Here is a 23,404-nt window from a genome sequence, read left to right as displayed (position 1 = left end):
AAGAAAATGGGCCCATTAGCATTGTGTATGAATCTTCAAAAGGGGGTGGTTAGTGGGTTCAGAACAAGAGGAGAGGAGAGGAGAGTAGGGGAGGATAAGGAGGAGGGATGGTCATTCTCCAACAGTCACCAGTCATCTCCTTACCTGCACTCGTTTGTTTTTCCACAATATATTGTAAGCCTCAGGAGAGAAGGGGGCAGGTGCCCGTGATTAGTGATGGACTACATGTCAGCAGCAGCATACAGACAACAGACTCACTCAGTGATGCATGGGGGGCGGGGGGTCCAAACAGAGTACCATACAAACTCCCCTGGGATGGGCTTGTTTGGGGAAGGGGGTGGTGGGTTAGGGGGGGGGGGCAGGCAAGCTCCATACAGAGACATTCAAGAATGAGCAGGCCAAACCAGACAGCACAGTGAAGGGCAAGCAATCAGACAGAATGGCAAACTTCACATTTTAACTGCTTCAAGCTGACATTTCTGGTGCCCATCAATATTTGTATTTTTACATTTGGAGTCTAGGTTTGAAGGGGTATGATTGTAACTGCTTCAAGCTGACATTTCTGGTGCCCATCAATATTTGTATTTGTACATTTGGAGTCTAGGTTTGAAGGGGTATGATTGTAACTGCTTCAAGCTGACATTTCTGGTGCCCATCAATATTTGTACATTTGGAGTCTAGGTTTGAAGAGGTATGATTGTGAAATAAAAGTGTCACTTTTTTTTCTTCTTTTTTCTGTTTGTGGTACGAGGCTAAAATCAGAAATGCCAGGGAAATGTCCAATCCAAGCCACACGATGCATACGGAATGTAGTCAGACCCTTTACTTTCTCCACATTTTGTTACATTACAGCCTTATTCTAAAATGGATTATATTGTTTTCTTCCACCTCATCAATCTACACACAATACCCCATAATGACAAAGCAAAAATAGCTTTTTAGAAATGTAAAATAAAAAACTGAAATATCACATTTACATAAGTATTCAGACCCTTTACTCAGTACTTTGTTAAAGCACCTTTGGCAGCTACAAGATAGGCACACCTGTATTTGGGGAGTTTCTCCCATTTTTCTCTGCAGTTCCTCTCAAGCTCTGTCAGGTTGGATGGGGAGCGTCGCTGCACAGGTATTTTCAGGTCTCTCCAGAGATGTTCGATCGGGTTCAAGTCCGGGCTCTGGCTGGGCCACTCAAGGACATTCAGAGACTTGTCGAAGCCACTCCTGGGTTGTCTTGGCTGTGTGCTTAGGGTCGTTGTCCTGTTGGAAGGTGAACCTTCACCCCAGTCTGAGGTCCTGAGCTCTCTGGAGCAGGTTTTCATCAAGGATCTCTCTGTACTTTGCTCTGTTCATCTTTCCCTTGATCCTGACTTGTCACCCAGTCCCTGCCGCTGAAAAACATCCCCACAGCATGATGCTGCCACCACCACCATGCTTCACCGTAGGGATGGTGCCATGTTTCCTCCAGACGTGACGCTTGGCATTCAGGCTAAAGAGTTCAATCTTGGTTTCATCAGACTAGAGAATCTTGTTTCTCATGGTCTGAGAGTCCTTTAGGTGCCTTTTGGCAAACTCCAAATGGGCTGTCATTTGCTTATTACTGAGCGGCTTCCGTCTGGCCACTCTACCATAAAGGCCTGATTGGTGGAGTGCTGCAGAGATGGTTGTCCTTCTGGAAGGTTCTTCCATCTCCACAGAGGAACTCTGGAGCACTGTCAGAGTGACCATCGGGTTCTTGGTCACCTCCCTGACCAAGGCCCTTCTCCCCCGATTGTTCTGTTTGGCTGGGCGGCCAACTCTACAAAGAGTCTTGGTGGTTCCAAACTTCTTCCATTTAAGAATGATGGAGGCCAAGGTGTTCTTGGGGACCTTCAATGCTGCAGAATTTTTTTAGTACCCTTCCCCAGATCTGTGCCTCGACACAATCCTGTCTCGGAGCTCTTCGGACAATTCCTTCGACCTCATGGCTTGGTTTTTGCTCTGACATACACTGTCAATTGTGGGACCTTATATAGACAGGTGTGTGCCTTTCCAAATCATGTCCAATCAATTGAATTTACCACAGATGGACTCCAATCAAGTTGTAGAAACATCTCAAGGATGATCAATGGAAACAGGATGCACCTGAGCTCAATTTCAAGTCTCCTAGCAAAGGGTCTAAATACTTAGGTAAATAATCTGTTTTTTATTTTTAATACATTTGCAAACAGTTTTAAAAACCTGTTTTCGCTTTGTCATTATGGGGTATTGTGTGTAGATTGATGAGGGAAAAAATAATAAGTTAAAGGGAAGGGGTCTGAAAACCTTCCGAATGCACTGTAAATACAAATGGGTATGAATACATGAACAGTCTGAAATAACTTAATATGTCGTACAGCCTGAAACCATTAACCTGTATTTATTTTCCTTTAAATTAAGTTGAATTGAGTTGTTTAGTGGGATAAAAATAATAATAATAATCTAACCACCAAATAATGAAATGTATTTTTATGGTGTTAATAATTGATGTGAAATTTGAGTTGTGGAAATATGAAATTCCTTTAAACCCAAGTTCTAAGAAAATGCTGAAATGTCCCTAAAATGCACCCTCATGCTTTCACTCCAGAAAGCCATGCTACCCTGGCCTATTTCAATGCACTAGCCGAGAGCCAATCGAAAGGTGTGTCTTTAACAAGTACCCTCTCTAAGCCCCTCTGATTGGTGTTTTTAGGCTGCTCTGCACAAATAAGATCATGTATGTCCAGGATACAGGATGGGATCTGTGGGAGGGAACACAAGCAAATGTGCATTTTGAAAAGAGGAACTCTAAGAAAAGAAAAAAATAATCAAATGCAGAATCTGATGAGATGGAGGTGATATTGGGAAAAGCATGCCACCATGATGGGTGGAAGTGGAGGGAGGGATGGGCATTTTGGGTATCCTGTTGCAATTCTGCACCACAAGACAATATATTCTTTTCTTTTTGGCCTTGGGGGAGTAGAGACCTAGTAAAAAGAGGTGTTGTTGCGGTGGCCATCCCTGCAGAGTACAATGATTATTCACAGCACCATGGGGATGACAGGAACCAGGAGGAGACAAGGGGAGGGGGCGATGCAAGAAAATGAGTCATAGCCAGACAGTACTGGCACATTCAACATAATATAATATGCCATTTAGCAGACGCTTTTATCCAAAGTGACTTAGTCATGCGTGCATACATTAGGCGTAACTTGAGTTTACCTTCTTCATGTTGGCGCCCACAAAACTTTTGGCCTCCTCTTTAAACTGGGGTAGTCTGAAAAAAAAAAGGGTGAAATGGATGTCAATTATCAGACTTATACATTCATTAATGTAGCTATGTGATACCTTGTCCTGTCCTCTCCTCCCTCGGCGTTGAGTTCCTGTGCCTTCTCAACCTCTACCGTCAATTCAAAGTCATTCATTCATCAGCCACCGTGAGGCGACAGGAAACCTGATATCCACACCAACAAAACAGTTTCCGTTTGCAGGGGATATTTGAAGGTGAGTCACTTTTATATGCAGAGCTAGAGCAATCAATCAAATCAAATGTAGTTGTAAAGCCCTTTTTACATCAGCAGTTGTCACAAAGTGCTTATACAGAAACCGATCCTAAAACCCCAGAGCAAGCAATGCAGAAGCACAGTGCTAGGAAAAACTCCCTAGAAAGACTGGAACCTAAGAAGAAACCTAGAGGGACCAGGCTCTAAGGAGTGGCCAGTCCTCTTCTGACTGTGCCCGGTGGCGATTATAAAAGTACACGGCCATTAAGAGCACAGATGGCTTTAAGCCCTAGCAAACTGTGTGACACCAAGGGTAGTACTTGGATATTACAGTTTAAACTAACATGGAGACTAAATGTCATTAAGGCCACACTGAAAATAAAATCTGTATTGTGCAACCTCATACATGTCAATATCCAAGCAGGGACAAATAACTGAAAATTGTTTGTCATCTTAGATGAAATTTAATTAAATCCCACAAAGGCTTGCGGACAGTAAAATAAAAACAGCTGGTGTCGAAGTTGACAACTGCTAAACAAAGTTTGTTAAACTAACCAAAGCTCCATGAAAATAACCATAAACACAGAGAGAGAACAATGATTATGAGGCACTGGGCTGACAGAAGCAATCTGTCTCTGAAGGCCCTGCATTTTCATTCCCAACCAAGATGAGCTTCTCAGTGGCTTGATGAGATGAGCTGTGCAGCGTAATGTTCTAACTCATCACACATTGTCTGAGAGCCCTGTGCTCTGTGGACTCTTGGGCTTTGCGGCAAATGAGATGTCACTGGCTGCCACAGACACACACACAGGGAGACGGGGGCCCCTGACGTTAACTCCGTGTTAATAGAGTGTTGTCTTGCAAGCTCGATTATTGGATGATCGGTGGGTCCAACAGATTAACATCCATAATACTTTCAGCAGGCAATCTAAGCCTCCTCCTGAGCACTCAATGAGGTCCACTGCTCATTATGCCCAGCCTGGGGCCCAAGGCTCTTACATCTTTATTATGGATGAGCCGTGGACAAGAGGGGGCTGGGTGAGTAAGTGAGTCTACGTAATAGGCATCCTCAAGGTACTTGCATGTTGTTGTGAGAAGGGAAGTTGTAATAATAGGCCTACATCTTTTCACCACGGATGCCTCCTTTTATGCAATGGCTGTCATTATTTATATTTCCATATTTCCACAACTAATAAACAGTGTTGTAAGAGATATGATAACAAGCTGCTGCAGTGCATAACACATAACTCCCAATGACGACACAAATACACAAAGAATGTCCTGATGGTGACTTAGTGATATCAACTGGCTCTATTGTGAAGACACCACGTTTCTTAACAAATCCTGCATCAAATAGCTTCGTCCGAGATCCATGTGCCTCCAAGACAGAGAATTACACCGTGACTTTGTTTTGAGCTCTGTTTATTCTTGAGGTGGCGAGGGGTGGGAGCGTAATACATTTAGAGAATGAGACGACTCTATTCCGGCTGATTTTATGATAATTTCTGCCAGGATTACTGGTCATGCTAATTCTGTGTGTGTGTGTGTGTTTATGGGGGAGACGCTCCTCTTCATCTATATGCAGATCATACAGTCTGGCGCTCTGCAGGCTCATCCACTCGTCTGTGAGACGATGTGACTGGAAGTCTAATGTACAGGCCTCTGGGAGAGGGGGGAGCAATGTGGCGTGCTGCCCCACCATGCGGTGTCGGTAGAGAATCATGTTATTGCATTAGTGAACCAGCGCCCTGTTGACCTCTGAATGCAGAGGGAAATTAAGACACAAAGTGTTGCTGAGGACGTTAATATACAATGCCTTTAGAAAGTATTCACACCCCTTGACGTTTTTCATATTTTGTTGTGTTACAAAGTAGGATTAAAATGGATTTAATTGTCATTTTCTGTCAACGATCTACACAAAATAGTCTGTAATGTCAAAGTGGAATTCTAACATTTGTAAAAACAATAATGAAAAATAAAAACACTAATATATCTTGAGTCAATACATGTTAGAATCACCTTTGGCAGCGATTACTGCTGTGAGTCTTTCTGGGTAAGTCTCTAAGAGCTTTGCACAACTGGATTGTGCAACATTTGCCCATTATTCTTTTCAAAATTCTTCAAGTCAAATTGGTTGTTGATCATTGCTAGACAACCATTTTCAGGTCTTACCAAAGATTTTCAAACAGATGGTAAGCAACTCCAGTGTAGATTTGGCCTTGTGCTTTAAGTTGTTGTCCTGCTAAAAGGTGAATTCATCTCCCAGTATCTGGTGGAACCAGCTTTTCCTCTAGGATTTTGCCTGTGCTTAGCTCCATTCCATTTCTTTACTCTGAAAAACTCCCCACTCCTTAACGATTACAAGCATCCCATAACATAATGCAGCCCCCACTATAGTTGAAAATATGGAGAGTGGTACTCAGTAATGTGTTGAATTGGATTTGCCCCAAACCTAACACTTTGTATTCCAGGACTAAAAGTGAATTGCTTTGTCAAATTTTTTGCAGAATGACTTTAGTGCCTTGTTACAAACAGAATGCATGTTTCCAAATATTTTTATTCTGTACAGGCTTCCTTCGTTTCACTCTGTCATTTAGGTTAGTATTGTGGAGTAACTACATGTTGTTGATCCATCCTCAGTTTTCTCCTATCACAGCCATTAAACTGTGTAATTTTAAGTCACCATTGGCCTCATTGTGAAATCCCTGAGAGGTTTCCTTCCTCTAATGCAACTGAGTTAGGAAGGATGCCCATATCTTTGTAGTGACTGGGAATATTGATACACCATCCAAAGTGTAATTAATAACTTCACCATGCTCAAAGGGATATTCAGTTGTCAGAGCACCTTACCGATCACTGTACCTGTACACAGCCCATCTGAAATTAGCCCACCCAACTACCTCATCCCTATATTGTTATTTATTTTTGCTCATTTGCACCCCAGTATCTCTATTTGCACATCATCTCTTGCACATCTATCATTCCAGTGTTAATACTAATTGTAATTATTTTGCACTATAGCCTATTTATTGCCTTACCTCCATAACTTGCTACATTTGCACACACTGTATATATATTTTCTGTTGTATTTTGACTTTATGTTTTGTTTTACCCTATATGTAACTCTGTGTTGTTGTTTTTATCGCACTGCTTTGCTTTATCTTGGCCAGGTCGCAGTTGTAAATGAGAACTTGTTCTCAACTGGCTTACCTGGTTAAATAAAGGTGAAATAAATAAAAACAATAAAAAAAAAAAAAGGGATATTCAAAGTCTGCTTTTTTTCTTCATCTACCAATAGGTGCCCTTCTTTGCGAGGAATTGGAAAACCTCCCTGGTCTTTGTGGTTGAATCCGTGGTTGAAATTCACTGTTCAACTGAGGGACCACAGAAAATTGTATGCAGGTAGTTATTTAAAAAATCATGTTAAACACTATTATTGCACACAGAGTGAGTCCATGCAACTTTTATGTGACTTGTTAAGCACATTTTTACTCCTGAACTTACACTATACAGTGCATTCGGAAAGTATTCAGACCCCTCGACCTTTTCCACATTTTGTTACGTTACAGCCTTATTCTAAAATTGATTGAAATTGCTTTTCCCCCCTAATCAATATACACACAATACCCCATAAAGACAATGCAAAAACAGTTGTTTTAAATTGTTGCAAAGTTATACACCCAAAAAAATATGACATTTACATAAGTATTCAGAACCTTTACTCAGTACTTTGTTAAAGCACCTTTGGCAGCGATTACAGCCTCAGGACTTCTTGGGTATGACGCTACAAGCTTGGCACACCTGTATTTGGGGAGTTTCTCCCATTCTTCTCTGAAGATCTCTCAAGCTCTGTCAGGTTGGATGGGGAGCGTCGCTGCACAGCTATTTTTCAGGCCTCTCCAGAGATGTTCAAATCGGTTTCAAGTCATGGTTCTGGCTGGGCCACTCAATGACATTCAGAGGCTTGTCCCGAAACCACTCCTGCGTTGTCTTGGCTGTGTGCTTAGGGTCGTTGTCCTGTTGGAAGGTGAACCTTCACCCCAGTCTGAGGTCCTGGGGCTCTGGAGTAGGATTTCATCAAGGATCTCTGTACTTTACTCTGTTCATCTTTCCCTCGATCCTGACTAGTCTCCCAGTCCCTGCTGCTGAAAAACATCCCTACAGCATGATGCTGCCACCACCATGCTTCACCGTAGGGATGGTGCCATGTTTCCTCCAGACGTGACGCTTGTCATTCAGGCTAAAGAGTTCAATCTTGGTTTCATCAGACCAGAGAATCTTGTTTCTCAAATCAAATCAAATTTTATTTGTCACATACACGTGTTTAGCAGATGTTATAGCGGGTGTAGTGAAATGCTTGTGCTTCTAGCTCCGACAGTGCAGTAATATCTAACAATTTCACAACATATACCCAATACACACAAAAAAGGAATGGGATTTAAGAATATATACATATATGGACAAGCAATGACAGAGCGGCATGGACTAAGATACAGAAGAATATTATAGAATAGAATGCAGTATATACATATGAGATGAGTAGTGCAAGATATGTAAACATTATTAGTGACTAGTGTTCCATTTCTTAAAGTGGCCAGTGATTTCAATAGGCAGCAGCAGCCTCTAATGTGCTAGTGATGGCTATTTAACAGTCTGATGGCCTTGAGATAGAAGCTGTTTTTCATTCTCTCGGTCCCAGCTTTGAAGCACCTGTACTGACCTCGCCTTCTGGATGACGGCGGTGTGAACAGGCAGTGGCTCGGGTGGTTGATGTCCTTGATGATCTTTTTGGCCTTCCTGTGACATCGGGTGCTGTATGTGTCTTGGTGGGCAGGTAGTTTGCCCCCGGTAATGCGTTCGGCAGACCGCACCACCCTCTGGAGAGCCCTGCGGTTGTGGGAGGTGCAGTTGCGGTGATACAGCCCGACAGGATGCTCTCAATTGTGCATCTGTAAAAGTTTGTGAGGGTTTTAGGTGATAAGCCACATTTCTTCAGCCTCCTGAGGTTGAAGCTCTGTTGCGCCGCCTTCACCACACTGGCTGCGTGGGTGGACCATTTCAATTTGTCGGTGATGTGTACACCAAGGAGCTTTCCACCTTCATGGTCTAAGACTCCTTTAGGTGCCTTTTGGCAAAACACCAAGAGGGCTGTCATTTGCCTTTTACTGCGGAGTGGCTTCCGTCTGGCCACTCTACCATAAAGGCCTGATTGGTGGAGTGCTGTAGAGATGGTTGTCCCATCTCCACAGAGGAACTCTGGAGCTCTGTCAGAGTGACCATCGGGTTCTTGGTCACCTCCCTGACCAAGGCCCTTCTCCCCCGATTGCTAAGTTTGGCCGGGCGGCCAGCTCTTGGAAGAGTCTTGGTGGTTCCAAACTTCTTCCATTTAAGAATGATGGAGGCCCCTGTGTTCTTGGGGATCTTCAATGCTGCAGAAATCTTTTGGTACCCTTCCCCAGATCTGTGCCTCGACACAATCCTGTCTCTGAGCTCTACGGACAATTACTTCGACCTCATGGCTTGGTTTTTTGCTCTGCCATAACAAAGGGGTTGAATACTTATCGACTCTAGACAATTTAACTTTTAAGTTTTTATTAATTTGTACAAATGTTGAGAAAACAAACATTCTACCACTTTGACATGATGGGGTATTGTTTGTAGGCCAGTAACACAAAATCTCAATTTAATAAAATTTGAAATTCAGGCTGTAACACAACAAAATGTAGATAAAGTCAAGGGGTATGAAAACTTTCTGAAGGCACTGTATTTAATGATAATTCCTATTGAGGCTTGACAGGGATTATACCATTACCAGTAGATGGTAAACTGACTTTTGTATTAAAAAGCTTGAATGATGATCATTGGCGCTTTAACATGGTCGTTTACAGAACCAATGGTTCGCAGGTCTGATGACGAGGACCGGGATTTTAAGTTTACCAAATGATCTTCAAACTAAAAAGTCAGACACTGATTATGAAGCAACTTGTAAAATTAAACAGACTTGTAATTTACACAGAGCACAGTGAGGTAAGCCCTAACCCTACCAACTTTCCCTCCCGGTGGTTTTCTGGGTAGGCGCTCTAATCCAATATCCTAATTGAAAGGGTTCTCTATAGACAAACTGGAAGTTCATTTCCTGAAGGTTTCCAGTCCAAGTGTACGGTGGGGAGGCTTGGGCTTGTCTCACACACACCCCCACCCCTCCCGTTACCTGGAAAACAGCAGCTGCACCATGTCCACCAGTGTGTGTTCGGCTGATTTCCTCAGGAGCTCTGTGGAGAGGGCAAAACAAACAAGGCAGGTGCCATTACAGCCCAGAGGACAAGAGGAGAGAGGCCAGGCTGGGTCCTCTTGTCTGTCTATGTTTGGCCTGGATAAGGAGGGCATTTTATTAAAGCACAGCTCAGGGACTGAGGGAGGGTTGGGGGGTAAAGGGGGGTAGTGAACTACTAATGACTGAAGGAGGAGGTGAGAGTTGTAGTTGAGTGTGAAGAGGACACCGGAGTCCATGGAAGCTAAACGTGGGAATCGGGTTCATATCTAGGAGTTCCAGATTTTTTCCCCTGGAAAAGCTTAATAAAATACAGCTTAGATTTAGCAAATCATGTGGACTAGCTGCAGTTCCTTCCAGGTGTATCAATCACTGGGAGAATTACTGAGAGAGAACTCACCGCTGAGGCGCATCTCGAAGCAGATGCGGAAACACGACTGCATGACCTCACACACAGACTCGTTGGTCAGGTGGGCTCCTACGGGCGTGAGCAGCAAAGTCCTCAGGACCTGTTAAGGCAGAGACAGTATGTGTTCATGTGAGTGTGTGCGTAACATTCAGGGTTGCCATCTCAGTTCTACATGGGCCATTACGAACAGAGGAGGCTGGTGGGAGGAGCTATAGGAGAACGGGTTCATTGAAATGGCTGGAATGGAATATTTGGAACGGTATCAAACACATGGAAACCACATGTTTGACTCTGTCCATTTATTCCATTCCAGCTATTACAATGAGCCCATCCTCCTATAGCTCCTCCCACCAGCCTCCTCTGTTTACGAGGTATGCAATAATACAGTAAAAGTTCAACCTCAAAGGGAATCCAGCCAGGGTATTCATGCATGAAATACACTTGTATGAAGTTTCAAATGACAACCCATTCCCCATATAAACTCAGCAAAAAAAGAAACGTGACAACCCATTCCCCATATAAACTCAGCAAAAAAAGAAACGTCCTCTCACTGTCAACTGCGTTTATTTTCAGCAAACTTAACATGTGTAAATATTTGTATGAACATAACAAGATTCAACAACTGAGACATAAACTGAACAAGTTCCACAGACATGTGACTAACATAAATTGAATAATGTGTCCCTGAACAAAAGGGGGGGGGGGGGGGGGGGTCAAAATCAAAAGTAACAGTCAGTATCTGATGTGGCCACCAGCTGCATTAAGTACTGCAGTGCATCTCCTCCTCATGGACTGCAGCAGATTTGCCAGTTCTTGCTGTGAGATGTTACCCTACTCTTCCACCAAGGCACCTGCAAGTTCCCGGACATTTCTGATGGGAATGGCCCTAGCCCTCACCCTCCGATCCAACAGGTCCCAGACGTGCTCAATGGGATTGAGATCTGGGCTCTTCTCTGGCCATGGCAGAACACTGACATTCCTGTCTTGCAGGAAATCACGCACAGAACGAGCAGTATGGCTGGTGGCATTGTCATGCTGGAGGGTCATGTCAGGATGAGCCTGCAGGAAGGGTACCACATGAGGGAGGAGGATGTCTTCCCTGTAACATACAGCGTTGAGATCGCCTGCAATGACAACAAGCTCAGTCCGATGATGCTGTGACATACTGCCCCAGACCATGACGGACCCTCCACCTCCAAATCGATCCCGCTCCAGAGTACAGGCCTCGGTGTAACGCTCATTCCTTCGACGATAAACGCGAATCCGACCATCACCCCTGGTGAGACAAAACCGCGACTCGTCAGTGAAGAGCACTTTTTGCCAGTCCTGTCTGGTCCAGCGACGGTGGGTTTGTGCCCATAGGTGACGTTGTTGCCGGTGATGTCTGGTGAGGACCTGCCTTACAACAGGCCTACAAGCCCTCAGTCCAGCCTCTCTCAGCCTATTGCGGACAGTCTGAGCACTGATGGAGGGATTGTGCGTTCGTGGTGTAACTCGGGCAGTTGTTGTTGCCATCCTGTACCTGTCCCGCAGGTGTGATGTTCGGATGTACCGATCCTGTGCAGGTGTTGTTACACGTGGTCTGCCACTGCGAGGACCATCAGCTGTCCGTCCTGTCTCCCTGTAGTGCTGTCTTAGGCATCTCACAGTACGGACATTGCAATTTATCTGCAGTCCTCATGCCGCCTTGCAGTATGCCTAAGGCACGTTCACACAGATCAGCAGGGACCCTGGACATCTTTCTTTTGGTGTGTTTCAGTCAGTAGAAAGGCCTCTTTAGTGTCCTAAGTTTTCATAACTGTGACCTTAATTGTCTACCGTCTGTAAGCTGTTAGTGTCTTAACGACCGTTCCACAGGTGCATGTTCATTAATTGTTTATGGTTCATTGAACAAGCATGGGAAACAGTGTTTAAACCCTTTACAATGAAGATCTGTGAAGTTATTTTGATTTTTACGAATTATCTTTGAAAGACAGGGTCCTGAAAAAGGGACGTTTTATTTTTTTGCTGGGGTTTAATTCAGTGTCTTAGCCAGAGCTTATGACTCAGAACTATGGCATAGTCCACTACTGTAAATGGGTAATAGGGTTACATTTGAGATGGGGCTTGTTTGAAATAAACACGTTTGACTGATCATCGTCTGGTGCACGTTTGGCTGTAAGATTCTAGCTGTAAGATTACCTGTAGGATTTTCATGAGCACTACTTCATCGCTGGCGGGGTCCGTCCCTACGAATCTGGCGTGTGTGACGGCGTCCGCCATGTTCTCGATGGCCTCCGCCGCCGCCTCGTGGTTAGCATCTGCACAGGACAGACAACAAGATGGCCACTGTGATCATCTCCTTAAATCAGCAGACATTTTATAAACCGCTCATTTCTTACACTGCTCATTCAAGTCTCAAGTCTGCCAAGTTTCACTCACAACACTTCAGCTGAATTTAAGTGACAACTACATTTGAAACTGTGTGAGAGGCACATTACAATGTTGGATAGCATTGTCCTTCAAAACAAGAACGAACTGAGAAAGGGAAACAAGTGTTAGCCGCTAGCGAGTGTTGCTGTATCCCCTGAATGGAGGCCAGTTCAAAGCAGGCAGGTCGAGGAGGATGTTATTGAGAGGAATGCCACATTGATAATGCCATCTTTTTACCAGATGCCAGTCCTGTGCAACAAGCCAGTCTGTGAAACGTTTGATGTTAAGGAAATCCTCATGGTGGCCTTCAACCTCGAAACGAACATACCTGTGTGGCAGACATTGTTTTCCAGACCAACTAAACCACTATTCTGTTCCAATATGATCAATGAAGACACCATTTTGTCATCTGAGCAATTGAATAATTAAAATAGCAAAAATTCTAAGTAAAATACCATGGGGTTGTTCCACCTCAAAAAGCACAAGAAAGAGGATTTCGACACCTACCATCTCAGATTGTTCTGAAATTGTTACAAAACAGATAAGATTAGCATTCCCTGCAACATTATTTGGTTGAAATATAATTTGACCTGAGAAATTAAGCTACTTGTTTGCACCCAATTTGCCCCCCCGCCCTCAATGTTCAACAGATAGTTCACCCAAATTACAAAATGACATTGGTTTCCTCACCATGTAAGCAGTCTATGGAGAAGGTAAGACAACAATCCATGAGTTGGTTTTGTTGTCCACTGTTTCAAATGCTAACTTTTTAGCATGTGTCACAAATCTAATGCAAGTCAATGGTACCTATATTAGCATTTATACGCTTCATGTACAACAACTTCAATGACTAATTTCTCTGAACAGGGGGGAAAAAACGCCACCAAATTCATTGAGAATACACACACTGCATTCGGAAAGTATTCAGACCCCTTTACCTTTTCCACATTTTGTTACGTTACAGCCTTATTCTAAAATGGATTAAATCGTTTTCCCCCCTCAATCTATACACAATACCTCATTATGACAAAACAGGTTTTTATAAATATTTGCAAATGTATTACAAATAAAAAATTGAAATATCACATTTACATAAGTATTCAGACCCTTTACTCAGTACTTTGTTGATACACCTTTGGCAGCAATAACAGCCTCGAGTCTTCTTGGGTATGATGCTACAAGCTTGGCACACCTGTATTTGGGGAGTTTCTCCCATTCTTCTCAGCAGATCCTCTCAAGCTCTGTCAGGTTGGATGGGGAGCGTCGCTGCACAGCTATTTTCAGGTCTCTCCAGAGATGTTCGATCAGGTTCAAGTCCGGGCTACTCAAGGACATTCAGAGACTTGTCCCGAAACCACTCCTGCGTTCTTTTGGCTGTGTGCTTAGGGTCGTTGTCCTGTTGGAAGGTGAACCTTCACCCCAGTCTGAGGTCCTGAGCGCTCTGGAGCAGGTTTTCATCAAGGATCTCTCTGTACTTTGCTCCGTTCATCTATCACTCGATCCTGACTACTCTTCCAGTACCTGCCGCTGAAAACCATCCCCACAGCATGATGCTGCCACCACCACGCTTCACCGCAGGTATGGTATTGGTCAGGTGATGAGCAGTGCCTGGTTTCCTCCAGACGTGACGCTTGGCATTCAGGCCAAAAAGTTTAATCTTGGTTTCATCAGACCAGAGAATCTTGTTCCTCATGGTCTGAGAGTCCTTTAGGTGCCTTTTGGCAAACTCCAAACAGGCTGTCATGTGCCTTTTACTGAGGAGTCGCTTCCGTCTGGCCACTCTACCATAATGGCCTGATTGGTGGAGTGCTGCAGAGATGGTTGTCCTTCTGGAAGGTTCTCCCATCTCCACAGAGGAACTCTGGAGATCTGTCAGAGTGACCATCGGGTTCTTGGTCACCTCCCTGAACTAGGTCCTTCTCCTCCGATTGCTCAGTTTGGCCGGGCGGCCAGCTCTAGGAAGAGTCTTGGTGGTTCCAAACTTCTTCCATTTAAGAATGATGGAGGCCACTGTGTTCTTGGGGACCTTCAATGCTGCAGAATTTTTTTGGTACCCTTCCCCAGATCTGTGCCTTGACACAATCCTGTCTGTCTCGGAGCTCTACGGACAATTCCTTCGACCTCAGGGCTTGGTTTTTGCTCTGACATGCACTGTCAACTGTGGGACCTTATATAGACAGGTGTGTGCCTTTCCAAATCATGTCCAATCAATTGAATTTACCACAGGTGGACTCCAAATCAAGTTGTAGAAACATCTCAAGGATGATCAATGGAAACAGGACGCACCTGAGCTCAATTTCGAGTCTCATAACAAAGGGTCTGAATATTTATGTAAATAAGTTATCAGTTTTTTTTTAATGAATGTGCTAACATTTCTAAAAACCTGTATTTGCTCTGTCATTATGGGGTATTGTGTGTAGATTGATGAGGGAAATGTTTTATTTAATCCATTTTAAAATAAGGCTGTAACGTAACAAAATGTGGACAAAGTCAAGGGGTCTAAATAAACTCAGCAAAGAAAGAAACGTCCTCTCACTGTCAACTGCGTTTATTTTCAGCAAACTTAACATGTGTAAATATTTGTATGAACATAATAAGATTCAACAACTGAGACATAAACTGAACAAGTTCCACAGACATGTGACTAACAGAAATTGAATAATGTGTCCTTGAACAAAGGGGGGGGGGGGGGGGGGTCAAAATGAAAAGTAACAGTCAGTATCTGGTGTGGCCACCAGCTCCATGCTAAGGCAAAAGGGGAAACAAAACTATCTAGAAGCGCATCATTACATTAATGCATGTTTAATGCACAGACAGCTGCTGTCAAACAGATAATGCAGAGAGGACAGGTTTTCTGACAAGTGATAGCACTGCATGATTGGATGATTGGACCGTTGAGCCAATAAATCTTATATCTGATGGTCACACACACACACACACACACACGGTCCATCCAGAAGGTCCTTCAAAGCCTGGAGATCTAATCACCAGATGTGGCCTTTTGTGGGTAGTGCTGGCCAATTGGCTGTCTAGGCAACAGGAGCCAGTGTTTTGAAACCCAACAGGGCCAGATAGCGGCCTGGAGCCAGCATGTTTTTCTTTTGACATCGCTCTTAAAAGGAGCATTTCATTAACTAGGCCTAATAAGCAGAGCATACTAGGGGAAGTAGAGGGAGAACAAGTGAAAGCCTTTCCAGGTAGAGCTCTGATGCCACACAACATTCTATTTATTGACAGATAAACAATAGGAGGGGTTTAGGCAGGGGCGGGGGAGAGGTTTAGGCTGGTGCCATCCTTCCCACTGACCATCGATAATCGCTGTCATTAGCAAAATGAAGTGGGGAGAAGTTACTTATCAGTGAGATGTTTAGTGAAAGAGTGTGTGTAAAGTCTTGGAGCGTTTGTCGATGCTGTGAGAAAACTCGAGTGAATGACAGTTGAGTGGAAGCAGAGAAACGGCGGAACGTGGTTAGCCGAATGAAACTGAGTAATGCCAACGTCCCTCAAGAGGCGAGGGTGACAACAACCATGGAAGTTGTACTGAAAACGTCTCATCCCACCACAGAAACTGGAGCCACGGGCTATCCAGCAGAATGTCAGAAGTGATAAAAATACTAATCCCTATTGGCAAACTCTAGCCTAAGAAAGGGAGGACCATTGTGAAAATAACACCGCTGGCTGGGCGTGCGTGGCTGGAACAGCTGTCCTGTAGTAAGACGTTAAAAAAGAACATTCAGACTCTCCGATAATTAAAAGAACTGCCGAGTGAGAGGAGAGTGGGTTTCAGACTGCCACACACACAAAAACTCCAGAGGCACATACTGTACAATGACCAATACATCTCCTCAAATCAAACAAAAGGGTGTGTACTTTTCCTTAGTGTAAGTGCCTCTGGAGTCCTTAGTGTAAGTGCAAGCTCACCTGTCTCCTTCTGAATAGCACTTTGTGACAACTGCTGATGTAAAATGGGCTTTATAAAATAATTGTGATTGAATAGCACTACAACCCATTATCAGACAGCCCCAGGTAACATTTTTGTAAAATACCTCTATCAGATCGTCAAATGTTGCAATAATATTTTCGCTGCATTAAAAGTTGACTTTACTGGCCTTCATGTTAAAAAATGTTTTATATATAAATGCCTATATGATGTAACACCTCTCTTTTGAGCGGGTAATGAAGGCAAATGCTCAGTTGAGCTGTCCTATGAGCCGGTGTGGCCATGGCTGCCTTCAGCAGGCTGAGTGGTGCTGCCTCTAGGCTCTGAGGGATGTTGGAGAGGAGGGGATCAGGATGTCCATCAGTGGAGGGGCTTAGGCCAGCACTCCCTCCGTGCCAGCAGACCTCAGGCCACAGATTGAGGGGAATTAGCCCTCACTAAATGAAATGTGTGCGCGAGTGGGAGTGTTTGTGTGTAATTTCCCTCTCTTCCTTCCGTCTTCTCCGGACCCCCCAGGGCGACAGACTGGGTAAGGCAGGGCCCATTGCAAATAGAGGAAGGGGGACGGGGGGACAAAGGGACGACGCGAAGGGGAACATGTTCGGAGTGAAAGCAGGGTAAAAGGAACAGGGCTACATGCTGCGGTGTGTTTTTCCTGAGAGGAGCCTTGGGAAGGGATATTAAGAATATGTAAACTTGCACTGAGCCCTCTCCACCACATCACAGGCATGGGAGACAGTAGAGCTCTGTATTCATTCAAAGACAAAGAAAAACCTCCACTACGTCTATACAACAAAGCAGACAGACTGAGAGAGACGTATTTAGCCTGCCACCAGTGGCCGCATTATCCCTGTTATTAAAATGTTTTTGCAATTGGACTTTTCAGTTGTGATACTTGAAGAAAACTGTTCATTGTTTCCATAACAGACAACATTATAGTGAGGGAAAACTATCCCAAAGTGAATTGATCCCTAATCAATGTAAGCTGATGTTGAGAAATCTATTGAGATTCTAATTAGCGTAAGGCTTACCATACATCTAATGGAAAAAACTATAGCAATTATTACAAATTGACAAATAAAATGATCAAAAACGAGGGACTGACCAGTAAATCTAAACATTTTTGGCACTGCAGCCAGCAGATGGCAGTGTTTAACAGGATCAGCCCTCTGCCTGTCTCTTAGTATCAGTCATTCACCACCAACAGAAGTCATTTTAAACCTCTTATACCGCTTGTACAACGGTGTGATAAATGGCCAACAAAAAACTTTAGACATTTCCTTTGGCTGGGGTTATGAAAGCAAAACTTCGTTTCCCAAAGTTTTGATAGATTGAGTAGGCCTATGTGTGCAGTACTAATGTAGGCTACATGTCATATCTTTAGCTAATATAGATAGCCAGCTCTCATAAATATCTGAACAGAGGGATACTAAGTTGACTTTTCACTGCAGATAGGCCTAATCAGAACAAACTAATGGAGCAGGCTCATTAGTATAAAAACCCTTTGACTCTGAAAGATCATTAATTCGTTCATTCAATCTCACATGACTCTATGAACATGAGACAGACCGTCTGTTGTTCACCTGGTTATTAAGGTAAGAAGTTTCTCTCCGACTCTGCAGTCAATTGTAAATGACTAGGTACTGGCACTTCCTTTAAATGACCATGTCGTAAGTACCAGAAAATAACTAAGGCAGTATTTAGGAACTATTTGGGTTTAAATGGTAATTAAGCCCTGTAATTTGGCACTACTTACTGTCTAATCAACAAGACATCAGGACCAACTTGATGACCTGCCTTCGTTCTTATCTGAGATTCTACAGTAAGTACATATTCTAGTCGTGAAGTGAATAAGTTATTCTAGTGAATACGCTAATCTATTGAATAACGATGTTAATGTCTAAATAGATTACAATTAGAAATCATTTTCAGTATTTTACAACTTTTTCGGGAAGGCCTAAAATTAATCAATTTCATTGATCAAAGCTCTATCATTTATTTTTCAATTTAAATCATAATACTTTATAGATACAATCTCCATTACAACTCAATCATTATTTAGCATTTTATTAGACAGATTAAGTATTTAACTACAGCTACATTACATTTATTGTACAGTAATATGCTGTTGAAAAATTCATGTATTTATGTACGATCAGAGTCCAAAACAACCAGTACTTCCTAACCATTATCAGCTCCTCAATACGTCTAACGACTGTGTGATCCAACTAGCCACTTGCTGTGTGAGCAGACAGATGGTATAGGGGAAAATGATGCCATTGACTTCAGTGTGTTAAACAAGCTGGGAAAGACCTCACAGCATTTGAGGAACACAGATTTAATTCAAACGGAGGGTAATATCTGAGCGTGTCATATCCTTCTCTTCATTCTGCGCTGGAGGGCCATTGTCTTGAGGGCCGCTGGGTCACGTTGCCATGGTTACCCACCCCTTTGAACCCCGCTGATGAGGTGTGTGTGTGGGGGGGGGGGGGGGGGGGGGGGGAGGTTGTGGGGAGTTATAGGATTAGGAAGCAGGCGTTGGGTTTTGAGTGACAGACAGGGGCTCTGGGAGTCGGGGAGTGATTTGAAAGGCTGATCTGTGATGGTGTGTGGTTTGTGGGAGTGTGGTGTGGTGTGTGTGAGCGTGTGTGAGTACGTGCGTCTAGACTCAGTTTGCCAGGTATACCAAGGGCTTGCAGGATCAGTCTCGAAAAACACAACTACGGTACACCTCAGGACACATGCCAAAAGCAATGGTCGTGGAGCTGAAATCTAAATTACACATAGCCTACCCTTCCCACATTTGTTTTATTCACAGAATACTGGCCAACATAACAGCTGAATGATAAAATTACAGGCCAATAAAAACAACATGTTCAGGACAGGGATGCGATAAATGGTGTTATTCAATGTTACAATGGAGCTTATTTAGTTTAGCGAGGGGTTGCAGCTGTTTTGACGGTGGGAGATGTAACATTTATTCTACCCCTGCTATTTAGAATAACATCTGGAGATACATGCTTGCCACATTTCCATGAGGACGCTAGCGAGGACGCTAGCAAGGACGGGCAGTACTATTTGTGTAGTAAACAACAAGTCCATTTAAGCATTGATAACGAGTCCATGATGACTGTGTTCTCACAGATTGCCAATATAAACAAGTCACCCCTCTTAATGGAAAGCTGTCTTTAAGAACAACGTAATGGTCCCACACAGAAATCTCTGTCAATGCTACATTACTTACAATATCAAGGCTAAATAACTGACATGGCACCTTATAGTGCTATCTCTTATAGTGCTATATCATAAATGCTTGGACAAAAGTGTTGGCTTTTTGCCCTGACAGGTCTGTCTGTGTGTATGAGGACAGCTGTGCTGCTCACCTATGAGGCCGTAGGAAAGGAACTTGTTGACAGAGGTGAGGGCCAGGCCTGTGATTGGTCCGGTGGTGTCTTCAGATCGTACCACCTCCAGGAAGGGCCGCAGGAATACGTTGGGCTCCACATCTGATAGCTCTGTGGAGACAGAGAGAACGAGAGGACAGGTCAGTCAACATATTTAACCCTGAACAATAATACTGCATACAGAACTGGATACCATCACCTGGTGAGATATCTGAGTGTGAATAGAGAGGGTAGGTCAGTCAACACTTACAATTCAGCAACACTGAATACAAACAGCTTTAAATGTATTGATAGGTTTGTGTTTTGGTGGATCAATTTAAGTGATCATTTAAAACTATATGCATTCGGAAAGTATTCAGACCCCTTTACTTTTTCCAGCCTTATTTCAAAATTGATTCAATTGTTGTTGTTTTTCCTCATCATTCTACACACAATGACCCCATAATGACAAAGCAAAAACAGGTTTGTAGAAATGTTAGCAATTGTATATTTAAAAACCCCCCCTGAAGAATACATTTACTTAAGTATTCAGACCCTTTACTCAGTACTTTGTTAAAGCACCTTTGGCAGCGATTACAGCCTCGAGTCTTCTTGGGTATGACATTACAATCTTGGTACACCTGTATTTGGGGAGTTTCTCCCATTCTTCTCTGCAGATCCTCTCAAGCTCTGTCAGGTTGGATGGGGAGCGTAGCTGCACAGCTATTTTCAGATCTCTCCAGAGATGTTCGATCGGGTTCAAGTCCGGGCCACTCAAGGACATTCAGAGACTTGTCCCGAAGCCACTCCTGCGTTGCCTTGGCTGTGTGCTTAGGGTTGTTGTCCTTCGCCCCAGTCTGAGGTCCTGGAGCAGGTTTTCATCAAGGATCTCTCTGTACTTTGCTCCTTTCATCTTCCTCTCGATCCTGACTAGTCTCCCAGTCCCTGCCACTGAAAAACATCCCCACAGCATGATGCTGCCACCACCATGCTTCACCTTAGGGATGGTGCCATGCTTCCTCCAGACGTGATGCTTGGCATTCAGAGAGTTCTATCATGGTTTCATCAGACCAGAGAATCTTGTTTCTCATGGTCTGAGAGTCTTTAGGTGTCTTTTGGCAAACTACAAGCAGGCTGTCATGTTCCTTTTACTCTAGGAAGAGTATTGGTGGTTCCAAACTTCTTCCATTTAAGAATGATGGTGGTGGGCCTCCCGAGTGGCGCATCGGTCTAAGGCACTGCACTTGAGGAGTCACTACAGTCCCGGGTTCGATCCCAGGCTGTGTCACAGCCGGCCGCGACTGTGAGAGCCATAAGGCGGCGCACAATTGGCCCAGCGTCATCCGGGTTAGGGGAAGGTGACCTTGTCTCATCGCGCTCTAGCCACTCCTTGTGGCGGGCCAGGCAGATGCACGCTGACTTCGGTCGCCAGTTGAACAGTGTTTCCTTCGACACATTGGTGCGGCTGGCTTCCGGTTAAGCAAGCAGTGTGTCAAGAAGCAGTGCGGCTTGGCAGGGTCATGTTTCAGAGGACGCATGGCTCTCGACCTTCGCCTCTCCCGAGTCCGTACGGGAGAAGACTGTAACTACCTGTTCTTGGGTACCTTCAATGCTGCAGAAATTGTTTGGTACCCTCCCTCAGAACTGTGCCTCGACACAATCCTGTCTCGGAGCTCTACGGACAATTATTTCGACCTCATGGCTTGGTTTATGCTCTGACATGCACTGTCAACTGTGGGAATTTATATAGACAGGTGTGTGCCTTTCCTAATAATGTCCAATCAATTGAATTTACCACAGGTGGACTCCAAATCAAGTTGTAGAAACATCTCAAGGATGATCAATGGAAACAGGATACATCTGAACTCAATTTCAAGCCTCATAGCAAAGGGTCTGAATACTTCTGTAAATAAGGTATCTGTTTTCACTTTGTCATTTTTTTATTAATTAATTAGTCATTTAGCAGACGCTCTTATCCAGAGCGACTTACAGGAGCAATTAGGGTTAAGTGCCTTGCTCAAGGGCAGACAGATTTTTCACCTAGTCGGCTCAGGGATTAGAACCTGCGACCTTTCGGTTACTGGCTCAACGCTCTTAACCACTAAGCTACCTGCCGCCCCTACTGTGTGTAGATTGATGAGTGAAAAAAATGATTTAATCAATTTTAGAATAAGGCTGTAACATAACATAATGTGAAAAAAGTGAAGGGGTCTGAATACTTTCAGAATGCACTGTATATAAATAATAAGAAAATGACATGAGATCACATGGTCTCTACTCTGGAAAAGGAGCAATATTACTTTACAATATCTTAATGCTCTCAGATATCTCCCCTTATGGCAGTGGGATCTATAAATCCCAGCAAAGTGTGGGAAGTCTCGGTTGGGCGTTAGCCCTCAGTTCTGCTGTTGTGAACAAACATGCAGAACAGAGTGGTCAACAGCAGTGTGCGGACTTTTCTCTGCCTTTAATATGCTTTGCTCTCTATAAAGGTCTGGTGCCCCAGGGCAGATCAATGGGGAATTAGCTGCTGTGGAGGTTGTAACCTTTTCCCTCTGCTGCAGCACAGTAAGAGATGGGAACAACATGGAGCAAAATGTGTGTGTGTGTGTGTGTGTGTGTGTGTGTGTGTGTGTGTGTGTGTGTCAGAGAGAGAGAAAGACAGAGGGTGAGACAGAGAGAGGCATTCAAGAGCCGCCTCTTATTCACCTTGGCAGCGCACGGTATCTTATTACAACTCAATTTCCAAAAGCTATTTTTTAAGGCAGCTGTGTAGGATGTGGGATTTAGCATTAATGAAATTGACTGGAGAGTGACTGGGCTTGGTGTGAGGGTGGGGGTTGCTGGTGGCGCAGCAGTGTTAAAGCGACTAGAAGAAATCCCATAACGCCCGACAACAGTGCTTGTATGTTTACATATTCCAAGACAATGACAAAGATGTGTACAATTGACGGAGTGTAAGACAATGAACAAGCTTATTTTTAAAGAGGCAGATAGTGGTGTATAAATTACAGGCTCAAGTCAGGTTACATCATTGAGCCAACCAAACACAGCTGCAGAAGAAGATGCAGCAAATCTTTCTCTTAATCAATTCACAGAGAAATCCAGTTTCTCGCGATTGGGAAACCACCTCGGGCCAATCCATGGAGGCTTGGGTAACAGCTCCCTCTGAGGGTAACCGAGAGGGGGAGAGAGCGAGCGAGATGAGGGTCGAGAGGGGCTGCAAAATACAAAGCAGGTAAAACAACAACGGCAAATTAGTGGAGTCACGAACGCCGTTTGGAGTGTTGTCGAAATACTGCTTTCCGTAGCAATACCACACGGATTAGGCTTCCTCTGGAGCAGCTACTCTAAACGCGAAAAAACAACTTGTGACTTCAAAGGCTGAGACGAGCCTCGACCAATTTCCAAGAGTGCACATGTGACCGCCGCGCATTAGCTTGTGATATCCAATACCCCCGCGGCTTGTTTGGAAATCAAATATGTAATCAT

General features: G+C 43.9%; 1 protein-coding gene across 3 annotated transcripts in view; it reads right to left on the bottom strand.

The window, feature by feature from the left end:
- Nucleotides 1-23,404, bottom strand: part of LOC311130260 (Golgi-specific brefeldin A-resistance guanine nucleotide exchange factor 1-like) — a 118,970-nt gene that overhangs the window by 27,955 nt on the left and 67,611 nt on the right. For all 3 annotated transcript variants that reach the window (XM_084162971.1, XM_084162972.1, XM_084162973.1), the window contains exons 4-8: nt 19,913-20,044; nt 12,359-12,477; nt 10,169-10,277; nt 9,709-9,769; nt 3,217-3,271 (exon numbers count right to left, since the gene is read on the bottom strand). In XM_084162971.1, coding sequence (XP_084019097.1) covers nt 3,217-3,271; nt 9,709-9,769; nt 10,169-10,277; nt 12,359-12,477; nt 19,913-20,044 — 476 coding nt within the window. The remainder of the gene's footprint in view (nt 1-3,216; nt 3,272-9,708; nt 9,770-10,168; nt 10,278-12,358; nt 12,478-19,912; nt 20,045-23,404) is intronic.

Source organism: Coregonus lavaretus (assembly GCF_964263955.1).
Source record: "Coregonus lavaretus genome assembly, chromosome: 1".
Taxonomy (NCBI): domain Eukaryota; kingdom Metazoa; phylum Chordata; class Actinopteri; order Salmoniformes; family Salmonidae; genus Coregonus; species Coregonus lavaretus.
This window is presented reverse-complemented; position numbering and strand designations above follow the sequence as displayed.